General features: G+C 36.6%; 2 protein-coding genes across 2 annotated transcripts in view; one reads left to right on the top strand and one right to left on the bottom strand.

Annotated features, from left to right (window-relative positions):
• acadvl (acyl-CoA dehydrogenase very long chain) overlaps positions 1–16,503 on the top strand; it is a 19,501-nt gene extending 2,998 nt beyond the window's left edge. Inside the window, exons 6-21 of the mRNA XM_051113782.1 lie at positions 1–43; positions 673–807; positions 914–1,058; positions 3,347–3,476; positions 5,424–5,549; positions 5,712–5,910; positions 7,051–7,155; positions 7,621–7,707; positions 7,805–7,867; positions 12,230–12,331; positions 12,527–12,624; positions 12,739–12,811; positions 12,960–13,032; positions 13,293–13,365; positions 15,705–15,780; positions 15,871–16,503. The exon at positions 1–43 is cut by the window's left edge and continues 22 nt beyond it. Coding sequence (XP_050969739.1) covers positions 1–43; positions 673–807; positions 914–1,058; positions 3,347–3,476; positions 5,424–5,549; positions 5,712–5,910; positions 7,051–7,155; positions 7,621–7,707; positions 7,805–7,867; positions 12,230–12,331; positions 12,527–12,624; positions 12,739–12,811; positions 12,960–13,032; positions 13,293–13,365; positions 15,705–15,780; positions 15,871–16,008 — 1,666 coding nt within the window. The 3' untranslated portion in view covers positions 16,009–16,503. The remainder of the gene's footprint in view (positions 44–672; positions 808–913; positions 1,059–3,346; positions 3,477–5,423; positions 5,550–5,711; positions 5,911–7,050; positions 7,156–7,620; positions 7,708–7,804; positions 7,868–12,229; positions 12,332–12,526; positions 12,625–12,738; positions 12,812–12,959; positions 13,033–13,292; positions 13,366–15,704; positions 15,781–15,870) is intronic.
• Positions 16,257–22,521, bottom strand: zgc:194312 (uncharacterized protein LOC794943 homolog). The gene is made up of 2 exons (XM_051113785.1): positions 20,675–22,521; positions 16,257–17,602 (listed from the first exon to the last, which is right to left on the bottom strand). Exons 1-2 carry the CDS (start codon positions 21,592–21,594, stop codon positions 17,542–17,544), a joined length of 981 nt encoding a protein of 326 aa, XP_050969742.1. The 5' UTR covers positions 21,595–22,521; the 3' UTR covers positions 16,257–17,541.
• Positions 22,522–25,863: the final 3,342 nt, after the last annotated feature.

Genomic DNA, 25,863 nt, shown 5'->3' with positions numbered 1-25,863 from the left:
GTTCCTCAGGGAGTTAGTTGGGCCATGCAGTAAGTTTTTTGAGGTAAGGTTATTTCACCTACATTTCTGTTTTAGAATAATTTATTTATTTTTATAGACAGATTTCCTTAAAGGGGTAATTCACCCAGAAATTAAAATTATGTCATAATTTACCTTCATGTCGTTTCAAACTTGCAAGTCCTTCGTTCATCTTCATAACTTCATAAATTATTTTTAATTAAATTCAAGAGCTTAGACATAGCATAGACAGCAATGTAACTGACACGTTCAAGGCCCAGAAAGGTAGTAAGGACATTGTTAAAATTAGTCCATGTGACATCAGTAGTTCAACTTTCATTTTATGAAGCTACGAGAATACTATTTGTGAGCAGAGAGACAAAAATAACGACTTTTCACGAGAGTACCATGACACCTGCTTGTGGTGCTGCTGACGCAGGAGCTGACATGAGTAATTAATGAGGTCATTTTCATTTTTGGGTGAACTATCCCTTTAAATATTTGAAAACACTCATTGTACCTATCACTGAAAACTCAAAAAATGGACGAGTGTGAGAAAATTAAGCTCAAAATTAAAACTTGAGTATCTACTTTTAGCTACAGATTTTAGCAGAAATACATACAGTATCTGTCTTTTTTTCATTTTCTTTGCTGTGTGCCTATGTGTGTTTCCAGGAAGTAAATGACCCCATGAAGAATGATGCTCTTGAGAAGGTGGAGGAGCACACAATGGAAGGCCTGAAGGAGATGGGAGCTTTTGGTCTTCAGGTGCCTGCAGAACTTGGTGGCGTTGGCCTCACCAACACACAGGTGAAATTACAGATCCATTCTCATTTTTCTCTCATTTGAATAGAAGGTAAAGACATAAACAAGCAGAGATACATTGATTTTCTGCATATACCTGCTCTTTTTACAGTACGCCAGGCTGGTGGAGATTGTTGGGATGCATGATCTGGGTGTGGGCATCACTCTTGGTGCCCATCAGTCCATTGGCTTCAAAGGCATCCTACTTTTTGGCAACCCCCAGCAGAAAGAGAAGTACCTTCCAAAGCTGGCCACTGGTGAGTGAGATACAATATGTTTGATAATGTGAAAAGCACAGTGTTGCAGTGTATAGCTGTGACTCACCCTCATGTTGTTCCAAACCCATTTGACCTTTGTTCATCTTTAAACCACAAATTAAGATATTTTTGATGAAATCCAAGAGCTTTCTGAACCTGCGTAGACAGCAACACAACTACCATATTCAAGGCCCAGAAAGGTAGTAAGAACATCATTAAAATAGTCCATTGCTCCTGTGTATGCAGCACCACATGCTTGCATCGTGGTACTCTCCTGAATGTGCGTGGAAGACTGACACAGAAGAGAAGAAATTGTTGAATAAAGTCATTATTTTTGTTTTCTTTGCGCACAAAAACTATTTTCATAGCTTCATAAAATTAAGGTTAAGCCACTGATGTCACATGGACTACTACTAACAGTGTCCTTACTACCTTTCTGAGCCTTGAACATGTCAGTTACATTGCTGTCAATGTAAGGTAAGTAATTAATGACATAATTAAATTTTTAGGGTAACTAGTGTGTGTGTGTGTGTGTGTATATATACACACACACACACACACACACACACACACACACACAGTACTGTGCAAAAGTCTTAGGCCACTAGTATTTTCACCAGCTAAAAAATGGTTTAAAGTAAGTTATTTCTATCTTTTGCTGTAGTGTGTCAGTAGGAAACATCAGTTTACATTTCTAAACATTCATTTTGCCGTTAATTATAATAATCCAGTGAGATTTTTGTATGGAGCACAGGCTGTTGTCAGACTCCTTGTGCAAACAGAGATCTGATCTCTCCATCATTCAATCCAGTCTGTCTTAAGAAACAGAAAAAACAGAGACAGACTAAATCCAGAAGAACTGTTGCAACATCTCCAAGATGCTTTAAGAGACCTACACCTACAAAGCTACAGTACTGTTAAAATTTTTAGACAGTTAGGCACATAAAATGAGGATGCTGTCAAAAACAATGTCATAAATAGATTTTCTTTATCAATGAACTTCTATTAACTAAAATAAATCAGCATTTGATGTGACCATCCTTTGTATTTAAAGTAGCTTTTGCCCTAGGTGCACTTGTGCAGAGTTTTTCAGGTAGCTTTGCAGGTAGGTTACTCGAAACATCTTGGAGATGTTGAAACAGTTCTTCTGGATTTAGTCTGTTTCAGTTATTCTGTTTCTTCATGTCATTCCAGAGACAGACTGGATGATGATGAGATCAGATGTCTGTGTGGAGCACTGGCTGTTGTCAGACTGCCTGTCCAAACAAAAATCTCACTAGATTATTACAATTAACTGATGTTCCCTACTGACTCACTACAGCAAAAGATAGAAATAACTTACTTTAAACCATTTTTTAGCTGGTGAAAATACTAGTGGCCTAAGACTTTTGCACAGTACTGTGTGTATATATATATATATATATATATATATATATATATATATATATATATAAATGCATTTACTTATGTACATAGAAAGTCGGCCACAAATATTCCAAATGGCTGCCATGTGAAAAATTAGTTAATGATCAATTGTCATTCACATAACTGCAAAATATATATTTTTTTAAAACTAATTTATTAACTTATTTATGATTTTTTAAAAGCATTACAGATGAATATTGTGCACTAGTATGACAAATAATATTTTTAATGTTCAAATATTTACAAATGTTTAAAATATGTCTGGTTTTGATGCATTATCTTGTGTCTTAGATCACTTTCAATTTACGGCAAATCGACTATTCTATTGATATGAAAACCTAATGCAAATTAGGGTAAACTTAATTTGAACTGCATAGTAACTAATGCTTATTTTTAAATATCATAACCAAACATTCAATATTAGCAGAACAAACTTAAAAATCTGACATTGAAAACCCCACTCATCATAAAGGGATAGTTCAGGATGGTTTGCCTCAAAAGGAAAGTTCTGTTATCATTTACTCATCCTCAGGTTGTTCTAAGTGATATAAGAGTGTCTTCTGTTAAACATAAATAAAGAAACTTTTAAAGACTGTGGGTAACCGAACAGTTGCTGCTCCCCATTGACTTCCTTGGTAAGGTTTAAAACAAATACCATGGAAGTCAATGGGGACCAGAAACTCTTTGGTTACCCACATTCTTCAAAATATCTTCCTTCATGTTCAACAGAAGAAAAAAAAATGAATAGCTTTTGAAAGACATGAGGGTGAGTAAATGATGACAGGATTTTCATTTTTGGGCAAACTGTTTCATTAATGTTGTCTACGGTTGTTAAATAACTCCGTCCTGTGTGTTTTTGGTAGGAGAGAACATTGCTGCCTTCTGTCTTACTGAACCAGCGAGCGGTTCTGATGCAGCCTCCATTAAAACCAGTGCAGTTCTTTCCCCCTGCGGCAAGTACTACACCATGAATGGAAGCAAGATCTGGATCAGGTGTGTGTGTGGGCTTACTCAAATGCACACAAACACCCACATATGAGTGGCAAGGATGTTCACCTCGTTTGTGGCCACTAGGGGGCATCATCACTAAACATATCCATGTTCCCTTACATGATGTAATCTCACTATTAATTGCCTCTCACGATTGTACAGTCATTCAGTACAATGTTTCTGGTCAGTCAACTGCATGCTTGTGAGGGGTTTTCTTTTCTTGGTGTAACAAAGTGATTTCTGTATCTTTCATGTTTGTTCCCCATTGAATTCTAGTAACAACCAGAGAACATTCACAGTGCATTTTGGCAACTCATAAATGCAAATGAGTAACTAAATATGCTAAGTTTAGTAGAGTAAAGAACTGTTATACTTAGTGGAGCTTAGCAGACATTATGTTGTTTATTGCTCATACTGGGGGCAAGGGGATTTTCTAAAACATTGACTTTAAGAGTTAAACTTTGACACACTTTCCCGAAACAATCAAACTGTGTGGCTTGATGAGTTGAGGTGTTCTGCTACTACTACTTAAAGTATTCTTGTAGCTTTATAAAATTATGGTTAAACCACTAATGTCACATGGACAATTTTTCAGTCAATAAGAATTTGTTTCTTGAGTAAAACATTCCTGATTTTTTTTTCTCCATATAGTGGACTTCAGTGGTGCCCCCAAGTTTGAACTTCCAAAATGCAGTTTAAATGCAGCTTCAAATGGCTCTAAACAATCCCAGCTGAGGAAGAAGCGTCTTATCTAATCCTGATCAGCCATTTTCGAAACAAATTGACAATTTATGTACTCTTCAACTTTAACCCTTTAACTTTCACCCCTAAAAGGAGCCAATGAAAAAATTATTTAACATTAAATTCTTATTAGTAGACATCTAATAAATAGCCTCATGCACTTTTTTTTTCAATTTATGTTTTTTATAAAACTACCGTACGGTTGAGATGTCAGTCCATGATAAATCTCGATTTAACTTCAAAGAACTATTTCATGAGTTATTTTGCAATAATAAACATTCCTTTAACTTTATTAGTATCTTGGATACATCTCATAACCTTTAGGGTCCACAAAGTTAAAAAAAATATTTGTAAGTGTCTGTATAATATATATAGATGTATGGCAATATGTATGCTATATGTATGTATAGCTCAAGTTAGCTCAACTGTATGGTAGAGACCGGAATTACAGAGACTACGCAAAAAATGGCCGATCGTTTAACTAGATAAGACCCTTCTTCCTTGGCTGGGATCGTTTAGAGCCATTTGAAGCTGTATTTAAACTGCATTTTGGAAGTTCAAACTTGAGAGCACCATTGAAGTCCACTACATGGAGAAAAATTTGGGAAAGTTTTCCTTAAGAAACAATTTCTTACCGACTGAAGAAAGAAAGACATGAACATCTTGGATGACAAGGGGGTGAGTAAATTATCTGTAAATTTTTGTTCTGGAAGTGGACTTCTCCTTTAATGACAGAATTTTCATTTTTGTGTAAACGATCCCTTTAAGAACGATTCACACCAAGAATGATAATTACGAAGATAACTGTAATAATCATTATATTAGCGTCCACACCAACACACAATATGGTTCTGTTTATTATAACCACGCACGCCTGTTTTGTCATTTACTGCTCTAAATCCTCAAGCTGTTTAAAGTTGTGTGGATTCTGTCGTTCATCAGCTGGAAAAAATCGTCCTGAAAGTGATTTCAATGATATCTTTCGTCTGCGTCATTATTGTTATAAGCTGTGATGTGGACTTTTACCTATTGTCATTGAATTAAAAAGTTATCATTGTAGTTTTCATCTTTGGTGTAAATGGGCCAATGCAACATTTTTTATGTATAACAGCTTCACCAAGGAGTCCTTGGCCTGAAAAAGGTTAAAGTCCCCATCATATCATATAGCATTATTAATAAAAATCGTGTTCTTTGCCTCCTCTGTCTTAGTAATGGAGGGATTGCTGAGATCTTCACTGTGTTTGCAAAGACTCCAGTGAAGGATGAGAAGACTGGAGAGATGAAGGACAAAATTACAGCGTTCATTGTGGAGAAGAGCTTCGGAGGAGTCACACAGTAAGTGTTTTGCCTCTAAGCACTTTTCTTATCAGTATTCTTTTGAGTTGAAATTTTCGCTGACTATTTCCTTTCTCTATCATCATCATCTTTCTTCTCTCTTCATTTGTTGTTCTTCCTTCACTTTAAATGTATCATCTCTTTATTTTTTTTGTCTCTCAGTGGTCCTCCTGAGAAAAAGATGGGCATTAAAGCATCCAACACGGCAGAATTGTACTTCGAGAACGTGCGTGTCCCTGCGGAGTGTGTGCTGGGAGAGATTGGAGGTGGTTTCAAAGTGGCCATGAACATCCTCAACAATGGCCGCTTTGGCATGGCCGCAGCCCTCTCTGGCACCATGAAGGGTGCCATCGCCAAAGCGGTGCGTATGTGTGTTAAAGTGCACGTTATCAGATGTTTGTTCTGTTTGTAAGCTGTTTGCCTCTTGTAATGCTGAACGGAGTTTTTCTCGCTTTCTATTTCGTTTCCTCTTCTCATACTTAGTTTGTCTAGCATGCTGTTTTGTTAGCACCAATGTAAGGCCACATCCTCCCACCCGCGACACCCCTATCATCCTCACTTCCTCTGCTTAATATGCAGGGAAATTCCTCGCCACACATCGCACTGTCCTCGTGCTGCGCAGCATCTGAGCTGGTACTGGCACATGCCCCACCACAATTTTCCCTTCGATTTTTCTCTAACTGCTCACTGCAGTCCGCTAATTTTTTTAAAAGCTAATTTGTGGAAGTTATGAGATCTGATAAAATACAGCTTGAAGTTGCTGCAAGTCGTCTGCCAAATACAGAAAAACTAAATTTCTGCTAAAACCAACCCACTTCTTTAATATGCAAAATTTTTGGTTGCTAAAAATAATTCAAAATGTACGAAAACAGGATGCTGGTGCGCTTATAGCAATATGCTCTCATGAAGTGTGCATTTGCTGAGTGATTGTGGGCTACAGCAGTTTTCTTGCAGAGGCGATTTCTCAACAGTCACGGTGCTTTCTCTCGCCACAGGCAACTGTGTTTTTCTCTGTGTTTGTGTATCCGTCACAGACCAGGAACTTTGAAAGGTTAAATTAAGCATAGATTATATCCACTGCAGTACACATGCCCTGTGGGTCTTCATTTACTACTTTGTTTAGGTTAGATTCAACACAGCAAGTGTCAAGTCATAAAATGGCAGCATTTGGGAAATGCAAATTCTGAAATCATACCCTGATGTTATTTGATAAATACCGTATGTCCTTACGCATATTTGCATATGGAATTTTTAAAACTGCCAAATGAAAATTCCAGTCAGGTTCATGTCTTATGAGTGCATTCAGATGTATCACTGCAATAATTGCAGCTAAATTGAATATATGAGCATTTTTGGCATATGCGTGTTTCAGCGCAATCATCATTCTTTCCAAGCTATTATTTTTCCAAAATAACCTCCCTTTTTTATTTTGAGAACTCCGAGTTCAGCAGTTAGTTAAATAGTCTCTATATTTCCTCTTTTTTTTCCCCCTCTCACCCAGGTTGACCATGCTGCTAACCGGACCCAGTTTGGCAACAAGATCCACAACTATGGTGTCATTCAGGAAAAGATGGCCAGAATGGCAATGCTTCAGTATGTGACAGAGGTGAGCTAGTTTACTTGGTGACATGTCGACTTTCCCCTTCAGGGAACAAGGAAATTTGAGAGCAACACTGCCTACTTACTGTATGACATTTATTTATGGAGTCAAGTAAATACAGTTTTGTTTGATCAAATGCATGAAGCAAATTTACACAAACTATAGATGAAACGTCTCTAATGATCAGTGATGATGGACTTTGCCGATATCAGCGTTTTAGTTGTGTATCCTTGCAGAGCTCAGTCCATGAATGTCTTACTTCCACATGACTTGGAGGAAGTGGAAGCTTCCCCATAATTTCTAAATGATTTGAATGGGTCACGTGTGGAGAAAACCTAAAAATATTTATTTATTATGTGTTGTGTTTTCCATGGCTGTTTTCCATTACGTTAAGCAGTTTATTTGTTCTGTTCTGTTTTATTAGTGTGTTGTTCTTTTTCCCCTCTTTTCATGTTTTCTCCATGGACTTAGTCCATGGCTTACACAGTTAGTGGGAACATGGACAGCGGAGCCACAGAATTCCAGATCGAGGCAGCCATTAGTAAAATCTTTGCTTCTGTAAGTTTTTATCATATTTTTCACACTATAAACATCATTTGGTGTGATGTTTAAAGGATGTATTGCAAATAACCCATATTGCTGGATTTTCCTCCAGGAAGCAGCTTGGTTGGTGACAGATGAGTGCATTCAGATTATGGGTGGAATGGGATTCATGAAGGTCAGTATGTGTTGATTGTATTGTGACTGGAATTTTAAAATGTATTTTGAGATGTTTAAGTCAAGGAAAATTTATTTGTAATGTCCTATTCATAATACACATTATTTCATACTGTTATGTCTATAATTCTAAGGATTAAGTCACCAAAAAATGGCAGTTTTCTCAGATTAATATAATCTCCCTCAGGCTGTCTAAAATGTAGATGAGTTTGTTTCTTCATCGGAACTGATTTGGAGAAATTTTGCGATGCGTCACTTGTTCACTAATGGATCCTGTGCAGTGAATGGGTGCCGTCAGAATGACTCCAAACAGCTAGTAAAAACCTCACAATAATCCACAAGTAATCCACACCACTCCAGTTCAACAATGAATGTCTGGTGAAGTGTTTGTAATAAACAAATCCATCATTAAGAAGTTATTAACTTTAAACTTGTTTTTTGATTATCTGTAATATTGCTTTCTCCAGTGAAAAAGTTGTCTGAATCAGGATAGAAATACGCATAGAACAAGCACTGTTTAGCTAGAGTAGTCCAAACAATTCTAAACAAATATGTTATATAATATCGGATTTTGATGTGAGAGGACAACAGGTTTATGGATTATGGACTGATTGACTCATTATGGAAATGTTTTTATGAATGATTTTTTCTTACTGACATGCATCTTTTCACTTCACAAGACATTAATTGGTGGATTGGAGTCGTTTGGATTACTTGTGGATTACTGTGAGGTTTTTATCAGCTGTTTGGACTCTCATTCTGATGGCATCCATTCAATGTAGAACGATGCAGTGTTAAATTTCTCCAAATCTGTTGAAAAAACAACCTCAGCTGCATTTTAGACAGCTTGAGGGTGATTAATTTTTCAGCAAATTGTCATTTTTGGTTGAATTATTCCTTTAAGGCATTATGAGCAAATTATTGCTTTAATGCTTTAACATAAAGCAGTTTTTAGGGCTGTTATGCTTTTTTTAAAAATCTTTTTTGGATCTAGGTATGTTGTATTTATTATTTGTGTATCTGATATATCAGTGCCAAAAATAGGAGAGAGAAATATTAGTTGGTTTTTGTTCAGAGATGTTTGTCAGCTTTTTCAGAAACCAGACTCAGTCAGGGTGGAAGTCTAATTTTGGCGCAACAGTGTTGCAAAATAATAGTGTCTGCATTGTGACTCAAAGTGTGAACGTTCAGAAACACCTATTGTGTGGGCAGTCGCCTCCTCAAGGCCTAAATGTTCAGTCCCAGGGAGGTGGAAAAACTGGAGGTGGTTTGCAAAGGAAGACCTCTGCAACAATATGATTGGTTAGCAATGTGGGGGGGGGACACGGCTGTGCTAACCTTTCATGCCGCAAAACAAAACCATACACATAAATTGGTCTTTGCTGAATGTAGGTCACATCTGCACATTGACTGTGTGGCTGTGTGGTGTTGTACTGTGTTTTGTTTTTGTTTTCTCCTGTCAGTTGGGATGCAGAATATGCAGATGTAGCCTCTAGACATTGATCAAGATGAGCTGTTGTGTTCCTTTCTAGAGAAGTGTTTCATCAGTTCCTCTTAATCTCTTAGTCTCTTTTGTGGCTACTGATCAGTTAGATTGCAACATCACGTCTCACAGCTTCACTTGTTTTTATTTTACACACATATATACACTGACCAAAATTATAAACACAATGCTATTGGTTTTGCCCCCATTTTTCATGAGCTGAACTCAAAGATCTAAGACTTTTTCTATGTGCACAAAAGGCTTATTTCTCTCAAATTTTGTTCACAAATCTGCCTAAATCTGTGTTAGTGAGCAGCTCTCCTTTGTGTGGCATATCAAGATGCTGATTAGACAGCATGATTATTGCACAGGTGTGCCTTAGGCTGGCCACAACCATACCATAACCCCACTGCCACCATGGGCCACTCGATCCACAACACTGACATCAGCAGACCGCTCACCCACACAACACCATACACGCTGTCTGCCATCTGCCCTGTACAGTGAAAACTGGGATTCATCCATGAAGATGAAGAGAACACCTCTCCAAAGTGCCAGACGCCATCGAATGTGAGCATTTGCCTACTCAAGTCGGTTACGACGACAAGCTGCAGTCAGGTCGAGACCCCGATGAGGACGACGAGCATTCAGATGAGCTTCCCTGAGATGGTTTCTGACAGTTTGTGCAGAAATTCTTTGGTTATGCAAACCGATTGTTGCAGCAGCTGTCGAAGTGTGGCTGGTCTCAGACGATCTTGGAGGTGAAGATGCTGGATGTGGAGGTCCTGGGCTGGTGTGGTTACACGTGGTCTGCGGTTGTGAGGCCAGTTAGATGTACTGCCAAATTCTCCGAAACGACTTTGGAGATGGCTTATGGTAGAGAAATGAACATTCAATTCACGGGCAACAGCTCTGGTGGACATTCCTGCAGTCAGCATGCCAATTGCACGCTCCCTCAAAACTTGCGATATCTGTGGCATTGTGCTGTGTGATAAAACTGCACATTTTAGAGTGGCCTTTTATTGTGGCCAGCCTAAGGCACACCTGTGCAATAATCATGCTGTCTAATCAGCATCTTGATATGCCACACAAAGGAGAGCTGCTCACTAACACAGATTTAGACAGATTTGTGAACAATATTTGAGAGAAATAGGTGTTTTTGTGTACATAGAAAAAGTCTTAGATCTTTGAGTTCAGCTCATGAAAAATGGGGCCAAAAACAAAAGTGTTGCGTTTCTATAATTTTGGTCAGTGCATATATATGTGAAGAGAGAGAGAGAAAGATTATACATATTTCAATACTTTTTAAAATCTAGTTAAAATCATTAATTCTGTCTTCAGTGTCATATGTGACCCTGGACCACCAGTCTTAAGTAGAACAGGTATATTTGTAGCAATAGCCGAAAATACATTGTATGGGGCTACATTATTGTTTTTTTTTGTTTTTGTTTTTTACGCCAAAATGTATTAGGATATTAAGTAAAGATCACGTTTCATGAAGATATTTTGTAAATTTCCTACCGTAAATATATCAAAACTTAATTAATAATATGCATTGCTAAGAACTTCATTTGGACAACTCTAAAGGTGATTTTCTCAATATTCCAGATTTTCAAATAGTTGTGTCAAATAACAAATACATCAATTTTATTCAGGTTTCAGATTATGTATACATCTCAATTTTAAAAAATTGATGCTTATAACTAGTTTTGGGGTCCAGGGTCACATATCATCCTTCAGAAATCATTCTGACATGCTGATTGTTATTATAATCGATGACTATTGGTTCTCAATTATCAATAACGGTTCTCACAAAAGCTGAAAAATGTTTTTGCTGCTTAAAGGATTACTCCACTTCCAAAATAAAAATTTCCTGGTGATTTACTCACCCCCATGTCATCCAAGATGTTCATGTCTTTCTTTCCTCAGTCGCAAAGAAAGTTTTTTTGAGGAATACATTACAGGATTGTACTCCATATAGTGGACTTCAATGGTGCTCAACGGATTGAAGGTTAAAAATGCAGTTTCAGTGCAGCTTCAAAAGGCTCTACAGGATCCCAGCTGAGGAATAAGGGTTTTATTTAGTGAAACGATTGGTTGCTTTCTAAAAAAAAAAAACTACAATTTATATACTTGAGTATATACTTACTCAGATGCTTTTCTTGTCTAGCTCTGCAATGCGCATGCAAACTCTGTGCACTCTGGTTCAGTACAGTTAGGGTATGTCGAAAAACTCCCATCTCATTTTCTCCTCCAACTTTAAAATCGTCCTACATTGCTCAGAAGTACCGACCCAGTGTGAGCGTGCAAGTAGGGTCAAACGCTCATTACAAAAAAAGGTAAAACAGCGATGTAGGGCCATTTTAAATTTGTAGAAGTAAATGAGATGGGAGTTTTCCAACATACACTAACTGTATTGAACAGGAGTGCACAGAGTATGTATGTGCATCACAGAGCTAGACAGGATGAGCATTTGTGGTTGATGAATATGAATTTTTTTTTTTGACCAAGAAAATTGCAGACTGTTTCACTAGATAAGACCTTTATCCCTTGGCTGGGATCGTTTAGAGCCCTTTGAAGCTGCATTGAAACTGCATTTTTAACCTTCAATCCATTGAGCACCATTGAAGTCCTCTGTATGGAGAAAACATTACTAATTTTACTGTACTTTTCATTACATAAATGCAGCCTGGGTGAGCATAAAAGACTTACACTTTGTGTGTGCCTTAGCTTTATTTCCTTCATTAGGACTTTTGAAAAAAAATCTGTCATGTTCTCATGTATTTTGTCATTTCCTATTTAAACTTAAGAATGAGTTGATTATTTTTGTGGCACTTTGACGTAGTCTCACACTCACTGTACACCATTTTGCTGATGCAGGATGCTGGTGTGGAAAGAGTATTGAGGGATCTGCGAATCTTCAGAATCTTTGAGGGTACCAATGACATCCTGCGACTGTTTGTAGCGCTCAACGGCTTCCAGGTAAAAGGGGAAAGAAAACACTGCTGAGAACATAACTGCCTGCCTTACAGCTTCCTGTAATGCAAACCACCTAAAGCTTACAGCACGTGTGTGGTTGTTGACATCTGGCACTGCTAAAAATTGGTGTTGGCGTTTACCAGTGCACATATTTTGTGCAAAACAGTATGTGAATTACATGTGTGTTGTGTTTGGTAGAATGCAGGCAATCAGCTGAAGAGCTTGCAGAAAGCTCTAAAGAACCCTCTTGGTAATGCTGGGGTGTTGGCGAGTGAAATCACAAAGCGAGCCAAGAGGTTAGTCCTTCATATCTCTAAAAACACTCTTGCAAGACATTTCGTTATGTTTTGCAGTGTCATCAACTTGATAAACCTGCACCATGACTTTCTTTATCTCTTCGTCTCTGACAGGAAGGCAGGCTTGGGGACAGGACTGACGTTGCAAGGAACGGTCCATCCAGAGCTTAACCACAGTGGAGAATTGGTAAATTAAAACAAAGCCGTAGTGCTTGGACATCACTGAGATGATGTTCAGCCAATGCTGGAATGATATTTACTCAAAAATAATATTTAAAAAACAGAGATATAGAGATTGCAGGCCTTAAATAGTATTTTTTTTTCCCCTCTTAAAGACTGTTAAAGCCATCGAGCAGTTTGGAGCGGTTATTGAAGAGCTGCTTCTAAAACATGGAAAGAGAATCATTGGTGAGTGATGTGTTTGCATTTTGTTACTTGATCTTGCTGGATTATATATTTGCTTTTGCCTACATTGGCAATTTGCCATCGACTTCTTTGTGTGTTTTGCATGTTAAATCTTCCTGGTTTCAAATTTTCTATTTTCACTTTCGTGTTATTTTTATCACTGCTAAATATAAAGTGTCAAAAGCTTTCACCATGTGTCCATATAAGCTTGTGGTTTGACTTTCTCATGGTGATTAAGTGATTCTGCACGTGTGTCTTTTCAGATGAACAATTTGTTCTGAAACGAGTTGCAGACTGTGCCATTGATCTGTACGCCATGGTTGTGGTCTTGTCCAGGTAACTTGTGCATAATCACCATTACCTTTGCTCATACTCATTATAAGGGGTCTGTTTAAAACCCATAACCCAAAGCGTTAAACTTTGACATCGTGCAACAGGCACAAAGGTTACCTCAAATCATGCAGCTTGTAAAGGAAGTGTGTGCTATTACTAAAAAAGTGCGACTAAGTTACAGTAAATGTGATATTTAAACTAAACTGGTTAAAAGTATAAACTGCTTACTCATGCACAAAAGGAAAAAAATGTGATAATTGGCTAATTAAAGGGATAGTTCACCCAAAAATGAAAATCCTGTCATTAATTACTCACTAAACCTGTAAGGCCTTCATTCATCTTCGGAACACAGATTAAAATATTTTTGTTACTTTCACATTAAAATTGGCGGCAATTCAACGTCAAGCAGTTGTTTTGTTTTTAGTTTGTTTGAGTTTTCCCTCTTTACCTCACTTTTCTTCGCCTTTACCTCTTGACTGTCTCCCGCCATTTTTGAACATAGACTGAAAGTGCACTATCCAAGCTTACATTGATATAATTCATTGATAAAGTTGGTCTCTTTTTAAAGGAGGCTATCAGCAGATAATTAAACTATAAAAAAAAGTATAGAAGTTTAAATTTACTGTAAAGAAAATGTACTGTACTATTTAAATTTTTTATATAAAATAAATTTGTACAAAATAGTTTTTAATTCAAAATTGCTGTAAAATTAAAGCCTCCTGTTATGATGTAGATTTTTTTTTTTTTGTTTGTTTTTGAGGTGCGCTCTTGTCATAAATTAATCCATTACTGTCGTAAATTAATCCATTACAATAGTATAACATCTATTTAGGAGTCTTAATTTTAGCAGCATTAACATAATGCAGGGATGCCCAACCCTGTTCCTGGAAATCGAATTTCCTTAGAGTTTAGTTCCAACCCTAATCAAACACACTTATCTGTAATTAGCAAGTGCTCCTTGAGATCCTAATTAGCTGGTTCAGGTGTGTTTGGTCAGGGTCAGTCGATCTCCAGGACCTGGGTTGAGCACCCCTGATGTAATGAACTTTTATTAACAAAATGAATGAAAATACACCAATGTTATATGCCTAATATAAAATAACAAATAACTTACACAAAGTTTAAATAGGTATACAAAACTGATTGGTATACTGATTTTGATAAAGAGGATGACTTGTCCAGCCTTACTTATTTGAACCAGAATATACACTCGAATAACTGCTGGGTCAACACAACCATTTCTGGGTTATTTGGCAACCCAGCACTGGGTAAATATTAGACAGAACACATGCTGGGTTATTTTGACCCAGCTTGTTGGGTTTTTATTCACTAACCCATTTGCTGGGTTGTTTCTTGACGTGTCTTAGCCCTGGTTGCACATTTTTTGGCAGGAGATTTCAGCTATGACTTGCATAAAAAAGAAAAAATGTGAGACTACAGATGGTTGTCTTTTTATACAGTGATAATTTTAAAGGAATACAATGTAATGCAAACCTTAATTTCATTCAGGATGTTTCCTGTCAGTCAGTTTTCCCTCAGGACAAAATGACCACTGACGAATGTATCCAAATTTAACCGGTTTGACACAGACTTCCCAACATTGGGTTACACTGACCCAGTGCTGGGAAGGTATGTGAGAGGGTTTGTCATTTGTATTGACAGTAAAAATGACCCAGCAGCTAAGTTACAGGAAAAACAACCCAGGACCTTAGTAAAAATAACAATAAAATGACCAAACAAGCTAAACCCAGCATTTGAGTTAAAAAAAAAAAAAAAAAAGCATTTTTTTAGAGTGCAGAAAAACTAACCAGCACCTAGGTAAAAATATAAAAAATAACTGTATAAAATGACCCAACGTGCTGAACCTGGAAAAAAAAACTAACCCAGCATTTTTTTAGAGTGTACAATGATAGACTAAGAGAGATGGGCGTTGTATGTCAGAACGCCGACTCCTGCGTTAGCAGCACCACACGCATCCATCGTGGTTCTCTCGTGAACACGTGTCAAAGACTGACACCAAGTATTTGCATAGCTTCATAACACTACAGTTGAACTACTAATGTCACATGGACTATTTTAACAATGTCCTTACCACCTTTCTGGGTCTTGAACGTGGTAGTACCGTTGCTGTCTATGCAGGGTCAGAAAGCTCTCGGATTTCATCAAAAATATCTTAATTTGTGTTTTGAAGATGAACAAAGGTCTTTCAGGTTTGGAATGACATGAGAGTGAGTAATTAATGACAAAATTTTCATTTTTGAGTGAAGGAGAGGTCATTCAGCACTACTTATGATACATTTTGCGCTTGTTTGTGTGTGTGTTCACTCGTTTATCTTTCTCAGAGCTTCCAGGTCTCTCAGCCAAGGGCACCATTCTGCACAGCATGAGAAGATGCTGTGTGAAACCTGGTGTAGTGAGGTCAGTATTTAGTGTCCATGTTTATTTTTTTTATTTTTTGCTTCTCCCCGTCTCATCTTTAAGCATTAATACGCAATTTCTTTTTTTTAGGCCTATGACAGAGTCACGCAGGACATCAAGTTCCTCAGGTCAGGGACGTCCAAGCAGATCTTCAAGAACATGCGTGCCATTTCTGCTGCTGTGGTAGAAAACGGAGGGGTGGTATCTCCTCATCCTCTGGGCTTTTAAAGCTACGCTCTCACTCCCATCACCCAACCATTTCTTCTCTAACCAGTAGCCAGTCTAAACACACCTGCCCATATCTCTTTACCCAGACTGTTCAGAGTTGCAATCCTTTGAGCGCAGTCTCTCACATTGTGTTCTTCGACCACAGGAGTGCTTTAATATTCCATATTGAGCTATGTAAATCAATGAACAGGACATGTAGATTTAGGTGTACATTAAACGATCGGATTTGTGTTTGTTTATAAATGTAGAGGGTTTTTTTATGTATGTAATCAAGCCTAATTAAAAAAAAAAAAAAAAGCTGAATAATATTAACCAATGGTAAGACCTAGTCTGCTTTGAAGAGTGTTAAAAGCTCTGACTGAAGCATTTTCGACAACAAACCTCAGCCTAATATCCGGTCCAGCTGCTAGCATTTTGCAAATGTTTTCAATTTGTCATTGTTGGTTAACATTTTTGTGTAGTGGTTTTACATATAAAACTTAAACATCAGTTGTTCCCATGGTTTTAATGTGAAATGTCTTACAGAGAAGTTTGTTCTCATAACTAAAATAGAAACTCTTTTGAGTTTAACTAACCTTAATTACTCAAGTACTAAAATAGCATTATGACGTTAACGTAATTATAAAAGGTCTTTATTACAAAGGGCAACACCATATAAAATACTGTAATTTAAAAATTACACAGATTTGTGATGCTTGCAAGAGATGCGACATTCAGTCCTCCCACTGGATGTTTTTGTAACACCATCTTAAATGATATATTCCCTTCTTTCATTTTCTGGGGCATCTCCCATACAGCATTTAATTACTTATGAAGCATACAAAAAGACAATATAGCTGCGTCAGCCTGACATAATTATAAATATTCACTCTTTGTTCACACTTGAAATCTCACAGAATCATGCTTTGTCCTTTCAGCAGTGCATTAGTTTCTGAATGCAGTATGTCTTGTAGAGACCGTTTACAGGAAATTGTAAAAGAACGTTAGTGACCTTATTAAACCAGTGTGTCTTTGACAACTCAGGATGCTGTGGTTACATACATAGTATATCAAATACTACAAATCTTTCAGTGTCACCACTTTTAATTAAACCTGTTTCACAGTCTAAGTTTTAGTTTCTTTACATGGGTCCATTAGCTTATATATATGACTGCAAAATACTGTTGTTTTGCCAAAGCAAAGAATACTACAAGAGACTGGTGCCGCTTTTAGAAAAACAAGAATTCAGATTATTGCCACATATGTGTTACCTGTTCGCATGACAATAAGTCACGGTACTATTTACAGTTAATATTGTTAATATAAAAATCACAGTTGAATAGGTGTTTTGCTCTCCATTTGGCAAAAGTAATTCCTGAACATTGTGTAGCTGCTGTAATTTATGGCTTTAAAACACCAATCATCTCAGTTTTCTAAAAGTCATACGTATTCTCAGTTTCAAAGATGCAGCACATCTGATGGATTCCAAGTCTCTGTAAGTAAATATCCCATTTGAAGAAATCAGCATCAGGTCTGTCTCTTAATCCAAAGATGTCACACAGTCGTCTGTGAGATTTCTCTTGATAATAAAGTCTCTGAAGTCATTCTCCGCTCCCTGAAATAAACACAATATGTTAGATTAATTAAAATTCCAGCACTGATTTTATATCATATGTGACCCTGGAGCACAAAACCAGCTGTAAGTAGGTGTATAAAGTACGGGTGTATTTGTAACAATAGCCGAAAATACATTGTATGTGTCAAAATTATAGTTTTTTCTTTTATGCCAAAAAATCATTAGGATATTAAGTAAAGATCATGTTCCATGAAGATATTTTGTAAAATTCCTACCGTAAATATCTCAAAACGTAATTTTTGATTAGTAGGGTACAACGGGGCTAAAGGCGCCTTTGATATTATTTTCCCCTAAACCACTAGATGGCAGAAAAACTTGCCGCTTTTCAAGATGCATGTGCAAATTTAGCTGATCCTTGACACACAGGCAGCAGTGCAAACTTGATTCTGTACTAATTTGATCTAATATTTGATATATTTTTTTAAAAATGTAACTATAAGTAGCAAATGAAAATTGTTAAAATTATTCAATATAATTGAGACAAAGGTCTTTTTTAATGATTTTCAGTTTTGTTTGAGATAATTAAAGCAACAGTTTTTAAATAACGAAAGAATATGTAAAAGTATGGTGTTTGGGGTAAAAAGCGCCCCTGCTGTTGGGGCAAAAAGGCACAATATTTAACATGATAATTAATGGAAGGTTGACTTTTCCATTTGTTGACATGACATTGTTAGATTCCGATGGTAAATATCATATTATGTTGGGTCTCCTTCTTAAAAATAAGCAGAATGTTTAGAACATTTAACATTTAAAAACACATTCATCATATCTTACAATAAAATATCATTTGTTATTACTGTAAATCTGTATAAAATTATTATGGGATCTCCTTTGGTACTTTCAGAATCTTTACTTTTTAATATGATTTTGTTTCTGCATTTTAAAATATATTTTTTACATTAACATTTTAATGAGAGTATATTTATTGAACAAAAACTCATTCTTTTATTTATCAAAATAAGCAGACACAAACTTTGTTAAAGTGCTTTTTTTTTTAACAAGTATCAATACTGTGTGTCTTTTGCCCCATGTTGGTGAGCCTTTTACCCCCTTGCCACCTCATACATTTATAAGATTATTAAACAAAATAAACCACTTGTATGATTTTTTTTTTTCACACAAAATCTGTTGCTCCATAAATGTTCAATACGAACGTATATATATATTTTTCTGCAATCATACATTTTGGGAACAGTGAAAAGCACATAGGTGTGCCTTTAGCCCCAATGCATACACTAATATGCATTGCTAAGAACTTTATTTAGACAACTTTAAAGGCGATTTTCTCAATATTTTGATTTTTTTTTGCACCCTCAGATTCTAGATTTTCAAATAGTTGTATGTCGACCAAAAATTGTCCTATCCTAATAATACATCAGTGCATACATTATATGGATTATATATCATTTATTTAGCTTTCAGACGATGTTTCAATCTCAATTTCAAAAAAACTGACCCTTATGACTGGTTTTGTGGTCCACTGTCACATATTTCCTTTTCAATTTTTCAGTATAGTCTCTCATTTTACTGACTAAGCTGATAGAAACCTGCCTAAGATGGCTTGCTGGTCTTTTCTAAATTAAGATGGCCTCCCAGCCTGTACAAGCTAGTGCTCATCTAATTTAGTTTGGAAAACCCCTCTAAAACCAATTAGAAGTGCAAACATTGTTTATCTTTTGCAGCTGCAAAAGGTTTGTAAACGGGTGTCAGACGTGAATCTGTGGTGTTAGGTGTGAAATGCGGCTTTAGCATTTGATAAAACCACCAAATAATTGAAAAAAATATTTCCTATTAATAAACTGACACCTTTCGAAGTCTTTGTGTTCAAAACTTTGAGGTCAGTAAGAACAAAAATTAGATAGATAGATAGATAGATAGATATAGAGAGAGAGAGAGAGAGAGAAATGAATCCTTTTTTTTTTTTTTTTTTTTCTTTTTACACCACAGACACAAGCACCAAATCAGCATATTAAGAATCATGTGACACTGAAGACTGGAGTAATGACTGCTAAACTGCTAAGATTTCAGCTACTACTAATATAAACAAATGTTAGAACTGTGGTTTAGATAAAGTAGGCCAAATAAACAATGGCTAATGTTTTATACCTTTTCATTTCACTTTGATGTGGAAACAGATTTGGCTCCCACACAGACATGTATCATAATATTTATCTTTGGACCAGAGTATATATTCTCCTGAGGCCAAGCAAAGATAAATAGCATTTAGAACGGCATACAAATATATTCTAAAATGTTTATTATATTGTCTCTAAATAACTAATCAGCAATTAATGTTATTATGTTTCCATATTGTTATTATTCATATATCACATTTGGCCACACCCCCTAGAACATCTGAAATGACAGAATGTAGGTCAGTATATCCTCTTAAAGATACATTTTAATACTTAATATAGTGATATGATAACCACAAATAGCTAAATTAGAGTCATTTGTTAAGGACACATTAATTTCTACATCAGGATGATAAAATAATATTTAACTAAGATCGAACAATTACTGTTCTATTGTATCATTAGTCGTCAGGCTACTTGTTTTGCTTCTGAGCTGTGGGGGAATCTTAGGATGAGTCATGCGTTTAAAACATGGTTTTCATTTTTAGTACAGGGGTACAACCTCACTTATATGCATTTTTAAAATAAAGGTTGTTAGATGAGTCTCTTTTTTATGGAGAATTCAATTTTATCATGGTTTTAAAGTTGTTTTTATCTTTTTGATTCTTTAAAGCAGTTCATAGAGGGTAGAGTAAAGACCAGTGGAATAAAAAATGCTTTGTCTCTCCTGTGACATGAAGCTGTAAAAGCAAGCTAAACTGGAACGCTTATTTTGTATGAAAATCCAAACAAATCCGAACAAAAAGAACTTATTCTTTGCCATATCATAGTCTTAAATCAATTTTAAGTCCTAACGCAAGTAATAACTTTATAGTAAGCAAGTGCACGTTACCAAATGCAGCTAAACTGTGATGCGTAATGCGCTTTCGCAGAGACAGCTACGCGGTAAATTGTTCATTATACTTAGTTCACCTACCTTTGCTGGCGACGCCGACTGGGATGCGCGATGTTGACAGTCCACTCCAAAATGCGTTTCAACCGTCCGGATAAACAGGGGAACCTGTGATTAAGATGTTCCAGTAGTTCCTCTTTACGCAGTCCGTAGACTATCGGCGCGATGCACTGCGCCAGACTGAAGAAGGCAAAACTTATGACAGCAAAAAGCTCTTTTGTGGAACTCTCGAGTAACTTTCGGCTTTTAAGGATATGCAGCAAAAACAGAATGAAGTTGGGGAGGATGTAGACGGCGAGCTGCATGCCGTGGAGAGCGATAGTCCTACACGCAGCTCGGTTGCGCCGGTTCAACACACCCAGACGACGCCCCTCATATAAGATCCGTACATAGCTGTACACGATAAGAATAGTACAAATTGATATTAAAACAATCTTGTGCATTTCTCCTCCTTGCAGCAAAGCTTTCCTTCCACAGGCCACAGTGCCGTTTTCTATTTTGGGCGACAGGGTGAGAGGGATAATCGAAGCGAGTCCCCACGTTAGGACCCCGATGAGCCACGGCCAGGGTTTGAAACAAACTTTGCTATAGTGGAGCGGGTAACAAATGGCAAAGTAACGGTCCAGTGCCATCGCCGTGATGGTGAGGATGATATTGGACCCGCTTGTCATCAGACCTCTGATCAGCACCATGCACACGGTTGCCGTGGTCGCTGCTTTCAGGTAGTTTTGTAAGTAGAAGCTAAAGCATACCGCGAAGTAAACCAGCGCGGAGAACAACAAGTGGAACACGAGGACGAAGCGCGCATGGCTCCGCAGGCGCTCCTCGCGCACTATCGTCCAGTTGATGATCAAGTTGAAAAAAGCCAAAATGATCAAAGAAACTCCCGCTGCCCAAACACGTATGTGGGGATACAGGTCGGCATCATCTGTACCACTTGACATCCTACCGCTTCTTCAGGCCTCGCTCGTACAGCAGCAGAACCAAAACGTTCCAGAAGAAAACGCTTTCAGCAGGTGCGGACGGTTCATTTGGCTCGACGTTGGTAAATGTTTCGCCGAAAACCCGAACGTTCATGTGAATTCGTTTGGTGGCTCCGTTCGGTCAAAAACACCAGGTCCTCGCATAAAAGTCAGCTCAGTGATGGAAACAGACAACTTCACGTTTACTTCCCTCTCTTACAGCAGCAGGGAGAGAAAAGGGCGGGGGGCGTGTTTGAGTAATAGCGCTCATTTCAGCGCCTTTTGTGTGTGTGCAGCATAATTTCATGAGAAACGTGGCAGGTGTATTATAAAGTAATGCAAGAAAGAGCGTAATTTTCTGGTTGCATGTGTTTTTTGAACATTTGTTTGAAACTCTTTTTTAATCTTGATTTTTTTTTATTTTCATTTTATATACTTAGTTATATTGAGCAATCATACTTTTATCAGGAGACACGACACCTAGAAGTGTTGTAACTTCTTTTGTTGCAATATCTGTAGCTGAACACTTTTTTTTTTTTGTCTACTACCAGTCAAAAGTTTTTGAACATTTTTAATGTTTTTGAAAGAATTCTCTTCTGCTCACCAAGCCTGCATTTATTTGATCCAAAACACAGCAAAATCGTTACTATCTATTTAAACATGTATTTTGCGTCATTACTCCAGTCTTCAGTGTCACATGATCCTTTTATTTAGCAAGGATGTTTTAAATTGATGAAAAGTGATCATAAATTAATGTCTTAAGTAGCCTAATACTTAATAAATTAAGTAGCCTGCAAAGAGTCCATGAACATGTCCCACTTGTTTAAAATCCTGGATGTCACGCTTATTTTATTCTAAATATTTTTATTCATAACTGTACACATATAGAAAACCATTTCAATACAAGCAATTACCTGCACTGTTAGAATAAAAATTTAGTCACAAAGATGTACTTTTGACACAGTCAGTAGGCGTTTGTTCTGTGGAAACACTGAAATACGTAAAACATAGGTTAAAAAACTTTACACCAGAAAAGAAAAAGAAAACAACAGACAGTGTCCTGGTATTTCCTACATTATTAGGACCAAATGTTCCCACAAGTATAGTAATACCAGTGTATTTTACTTTGTGAGGATATTTTTTGTTTGGAAAACAAGCTTATAAATCAAATGATCTTTTTTGAAAATCTACAAATGCAAATTTTAGTGTGTGTGTGTACTTGTTTTTGCTACATTGTGGGGACCAAATGTCCCCACAAGGATAGTAAAACCTGAAATTTTTGACATTGTGGGGACAATGCCAATGATAATGATTTTTGACAGTGATTAAAAATAGTAAATGATGTTTATCTGAAAGTGTAACGATGCAAACATGTTTTCTGTAAGGGGTAGGTTTAGGGTTAGGGTTGTGTTAGGGGATAGACAATATCGTTTGGTCAGTATAAAAACTATAGAAGTCTATGGAAAGTCCCCACAATTCACAAAAACAAACGTGTGTGTGTGTGTGAGGGTTAGGGTTAGGGTTAGCGGATAGAAAATTCAGCTTGTACGGCATAAAATACATTACCACGTCTATGGAGAGTCCCTATAACTTGGAAACCCAATATGTGTGTGTTGACCATTCAGTCGTGTTAAAGCCTTTCCCATTTTGTGCAGTCTTATAAGATACAAATTGTAAAGTATCCTATTTACTTGTAGATTAAGTTATAAACTACTGGTATCAGTTGATAGTTTTCTATTTTTACACAAAGTCTTAAAGTTCAGAAAGGTGATTGTCACATGATTTCACTCCTGTAGTTCATTTCTAATGAACTCTCCATGTGTTAAAAACTGTTGGAAAGTTTATAACTTCATTATTGCTGCCACAGGTACTTCTCCCTTTTCTTCTTTGTAAATTACCAGTATACATGGGTATTCGGTGTGGTCCAATATACTGTATCAGAAAGTCGCATAGTAGCACATAAAGATTATGGCACAGCGCCACCTAGTGTTTGAAGAACCACATTATTTATTTGACATTAAAGGGGTCATCGGATGCAAAGTTCACTTTTACATGCTGTTTGAGCATTAATGTGTGTTGACAGTGTATGTACAAATCTACCCTATAATGATACAAATCCATGCAGTGGTTTTTAATTAATCTGTAAAAATAATATCCCCTTTTTCAAATCGAGCCATTCTCAGATGCCTGTCGGTGTGGCGTCACACCAACAGAGGCCGCTCCCACAATAGTTGATTGACATGAGAGTCTTACCTCAGATGCGCCTACATCAGCTGTAACAGTCCGACCTCCATTGTTTCGATGCCGGAGCAGGGATGTAAGTTAGACATAAATATCTCCGATTGAGCGATTGAGGTGTTGTGTTGCTGGATGTAATAATGAACATAGTGGTTGTTTCACCGCTAAACGCAGCTAAATGTAGCTAAAATAAACAGGCTCGTCACTCCACAGAGAGAAAAGAGGGGCAGGACGAGCAGAGCTCATTTGCATTTAAAGGAGCAATCCATCAGAATGGGTTGATTTTTATAGAGTTCATTTTTACAAGGTAAAAAGGGTGTTGTTTTACACAACAATTGAGAATTTTTAACCAAAGTATCAGTTTGTGGAAAATGGACATCCGATGACCCCTTTAAACATCTATCATCTATACCAGGGGTTGCGAACATCGGTCCTGGAGAGCCGCAGCCCTGCATAGTTTTGCTTCAACCCTAATCAAACGCACATGAACAAGCTAATCAAGGTCTGAAGGGTTACTAGAAAGCAACAGGCAGGTGAGTTCTAATTAGGGTTGGAGCTGAACTGTGCAGGGCTGTGGCTCTCCAGGACCGAAGTTCGCCACCCCTGATCTATACAACCATTCAAATTTTGTCAGTAAGATTTTTATTTTATTTTATTTTTTAATATACAGGCCAAAAATCAAATCATAACGTTATAAAGTTTTTATTTTATTTTAATTTAATGTTGTTCTTTTGAACTTTCTATACACTAAAGAATCCTGAAAAAAAATTCCACAAAATTAAAATCAGCATATTTGAATGATTTCTGAAGGATAATGTGACACTGAAGACTTATGTAATAGCTGCTGAAGTTTCTGCTTTGCCTTCACAGTAATACATGACATTTAAAAATATAGTATGTAGGTTTTAAATCAAAAAGTAAAAGTATACCCTTCTTGTGTGTTTTTATGTATTTATTATTATTATTATTATTTTAATATTTTGTAGGGTTTTACTGTAAACACTGAAACAACAAATCACGGGCTTTATTTAAATTCACCTGGGTCACTACTAACCCATCATATAATAGATTTTTAAAACCATTTGTTATTTTCATATTTAGTTTTTTGTATTCACAAAGAACAGGAAATCTGTTAGACAATCCGTTAGAACATCAGATGGCCCAAACCTATATCTTTCTCTTATGTGCTGTTCTCCAACTCTGGTCTGGTCAACTTTAGAAGAAGAAAAAAAAAAAGGAACCCCAGAAGACCTTAAGATTGATCACCTTTGAAAGTTTAGCCCTTCATTCTCTGTGGTTTTTCTGAAACATGTGACATTTGATCAGTTGGTTATGTAATCTAATTTATTTTAGTAAAACCATGAGGTAGGCAAATATTGTACTGCTATGTCGACACAGGCAACAATGTTTCATTCAGTCATTTCCAGTATAACAAATTCAGATGTTAAACTGTATAATTTACACTTATACTTTTAAATTCTCTCCCACTTTACTGGATTAGTAAATTTAATATATAATTATAAACAAAACCGTTTTACACAATTAAATTGTTACATTGTTGATGAACTAAATCTTTATCCTCTGTTCCACAGAACCAGTTTTTTTTTAAATAATGGTTTTACATTTACAAAAAATTCGACATGCCTTCGACCGTGTTGACCAAAAGACAACAACTGGCAAAACATCTACTGCCTCGGCTATACACTGTAAAAAATAAAAAACACAATTTGTTGAGTCAACTTAAAATAATTTGTTATCTTGCTGCCTTAAAATTTTCAGTCAACTAAAATAAGTTTAGTCAACTTGAAATGTAAAGTTGTACTAAGTAACAACTTAGATATTTGTTTTTGCTAAACTTAACAGATGGTTAAGTAACCCAGCTGCCTTAAAATTTTTAAGTTGATTCAACTCAAATATCTAAGTTGTCACTTAGCATAATTTAACATTTCAAATTGAATATTTTTTTACAGTGTAGGCTAGTGTGGGTGCTCTTTTTTTGCTGCAAAGTGCCTT

The sequence above is a fragment of the Labeo rohita genome, chromosome 7, assembly GCF_022985175.1.
Source record: "Labeo rohita strain BAU-BD-2019 chromosome 7, IGBB_LRoh.1.0, whole genome shotgun sequence".
Classification (NCBI taxonomy): domain Eukaryota; kingdom Metazoa; phylum Chordata; class Actinopteri; order Cypriniformes; family Cyprinidae; genus Labeo; species Labeo rohita.
The sequence above is the reverse complement of the archived record's forward strand: the minus strand, read 5'-3'. Positions and strand labels throughout refer to the sequence as shown.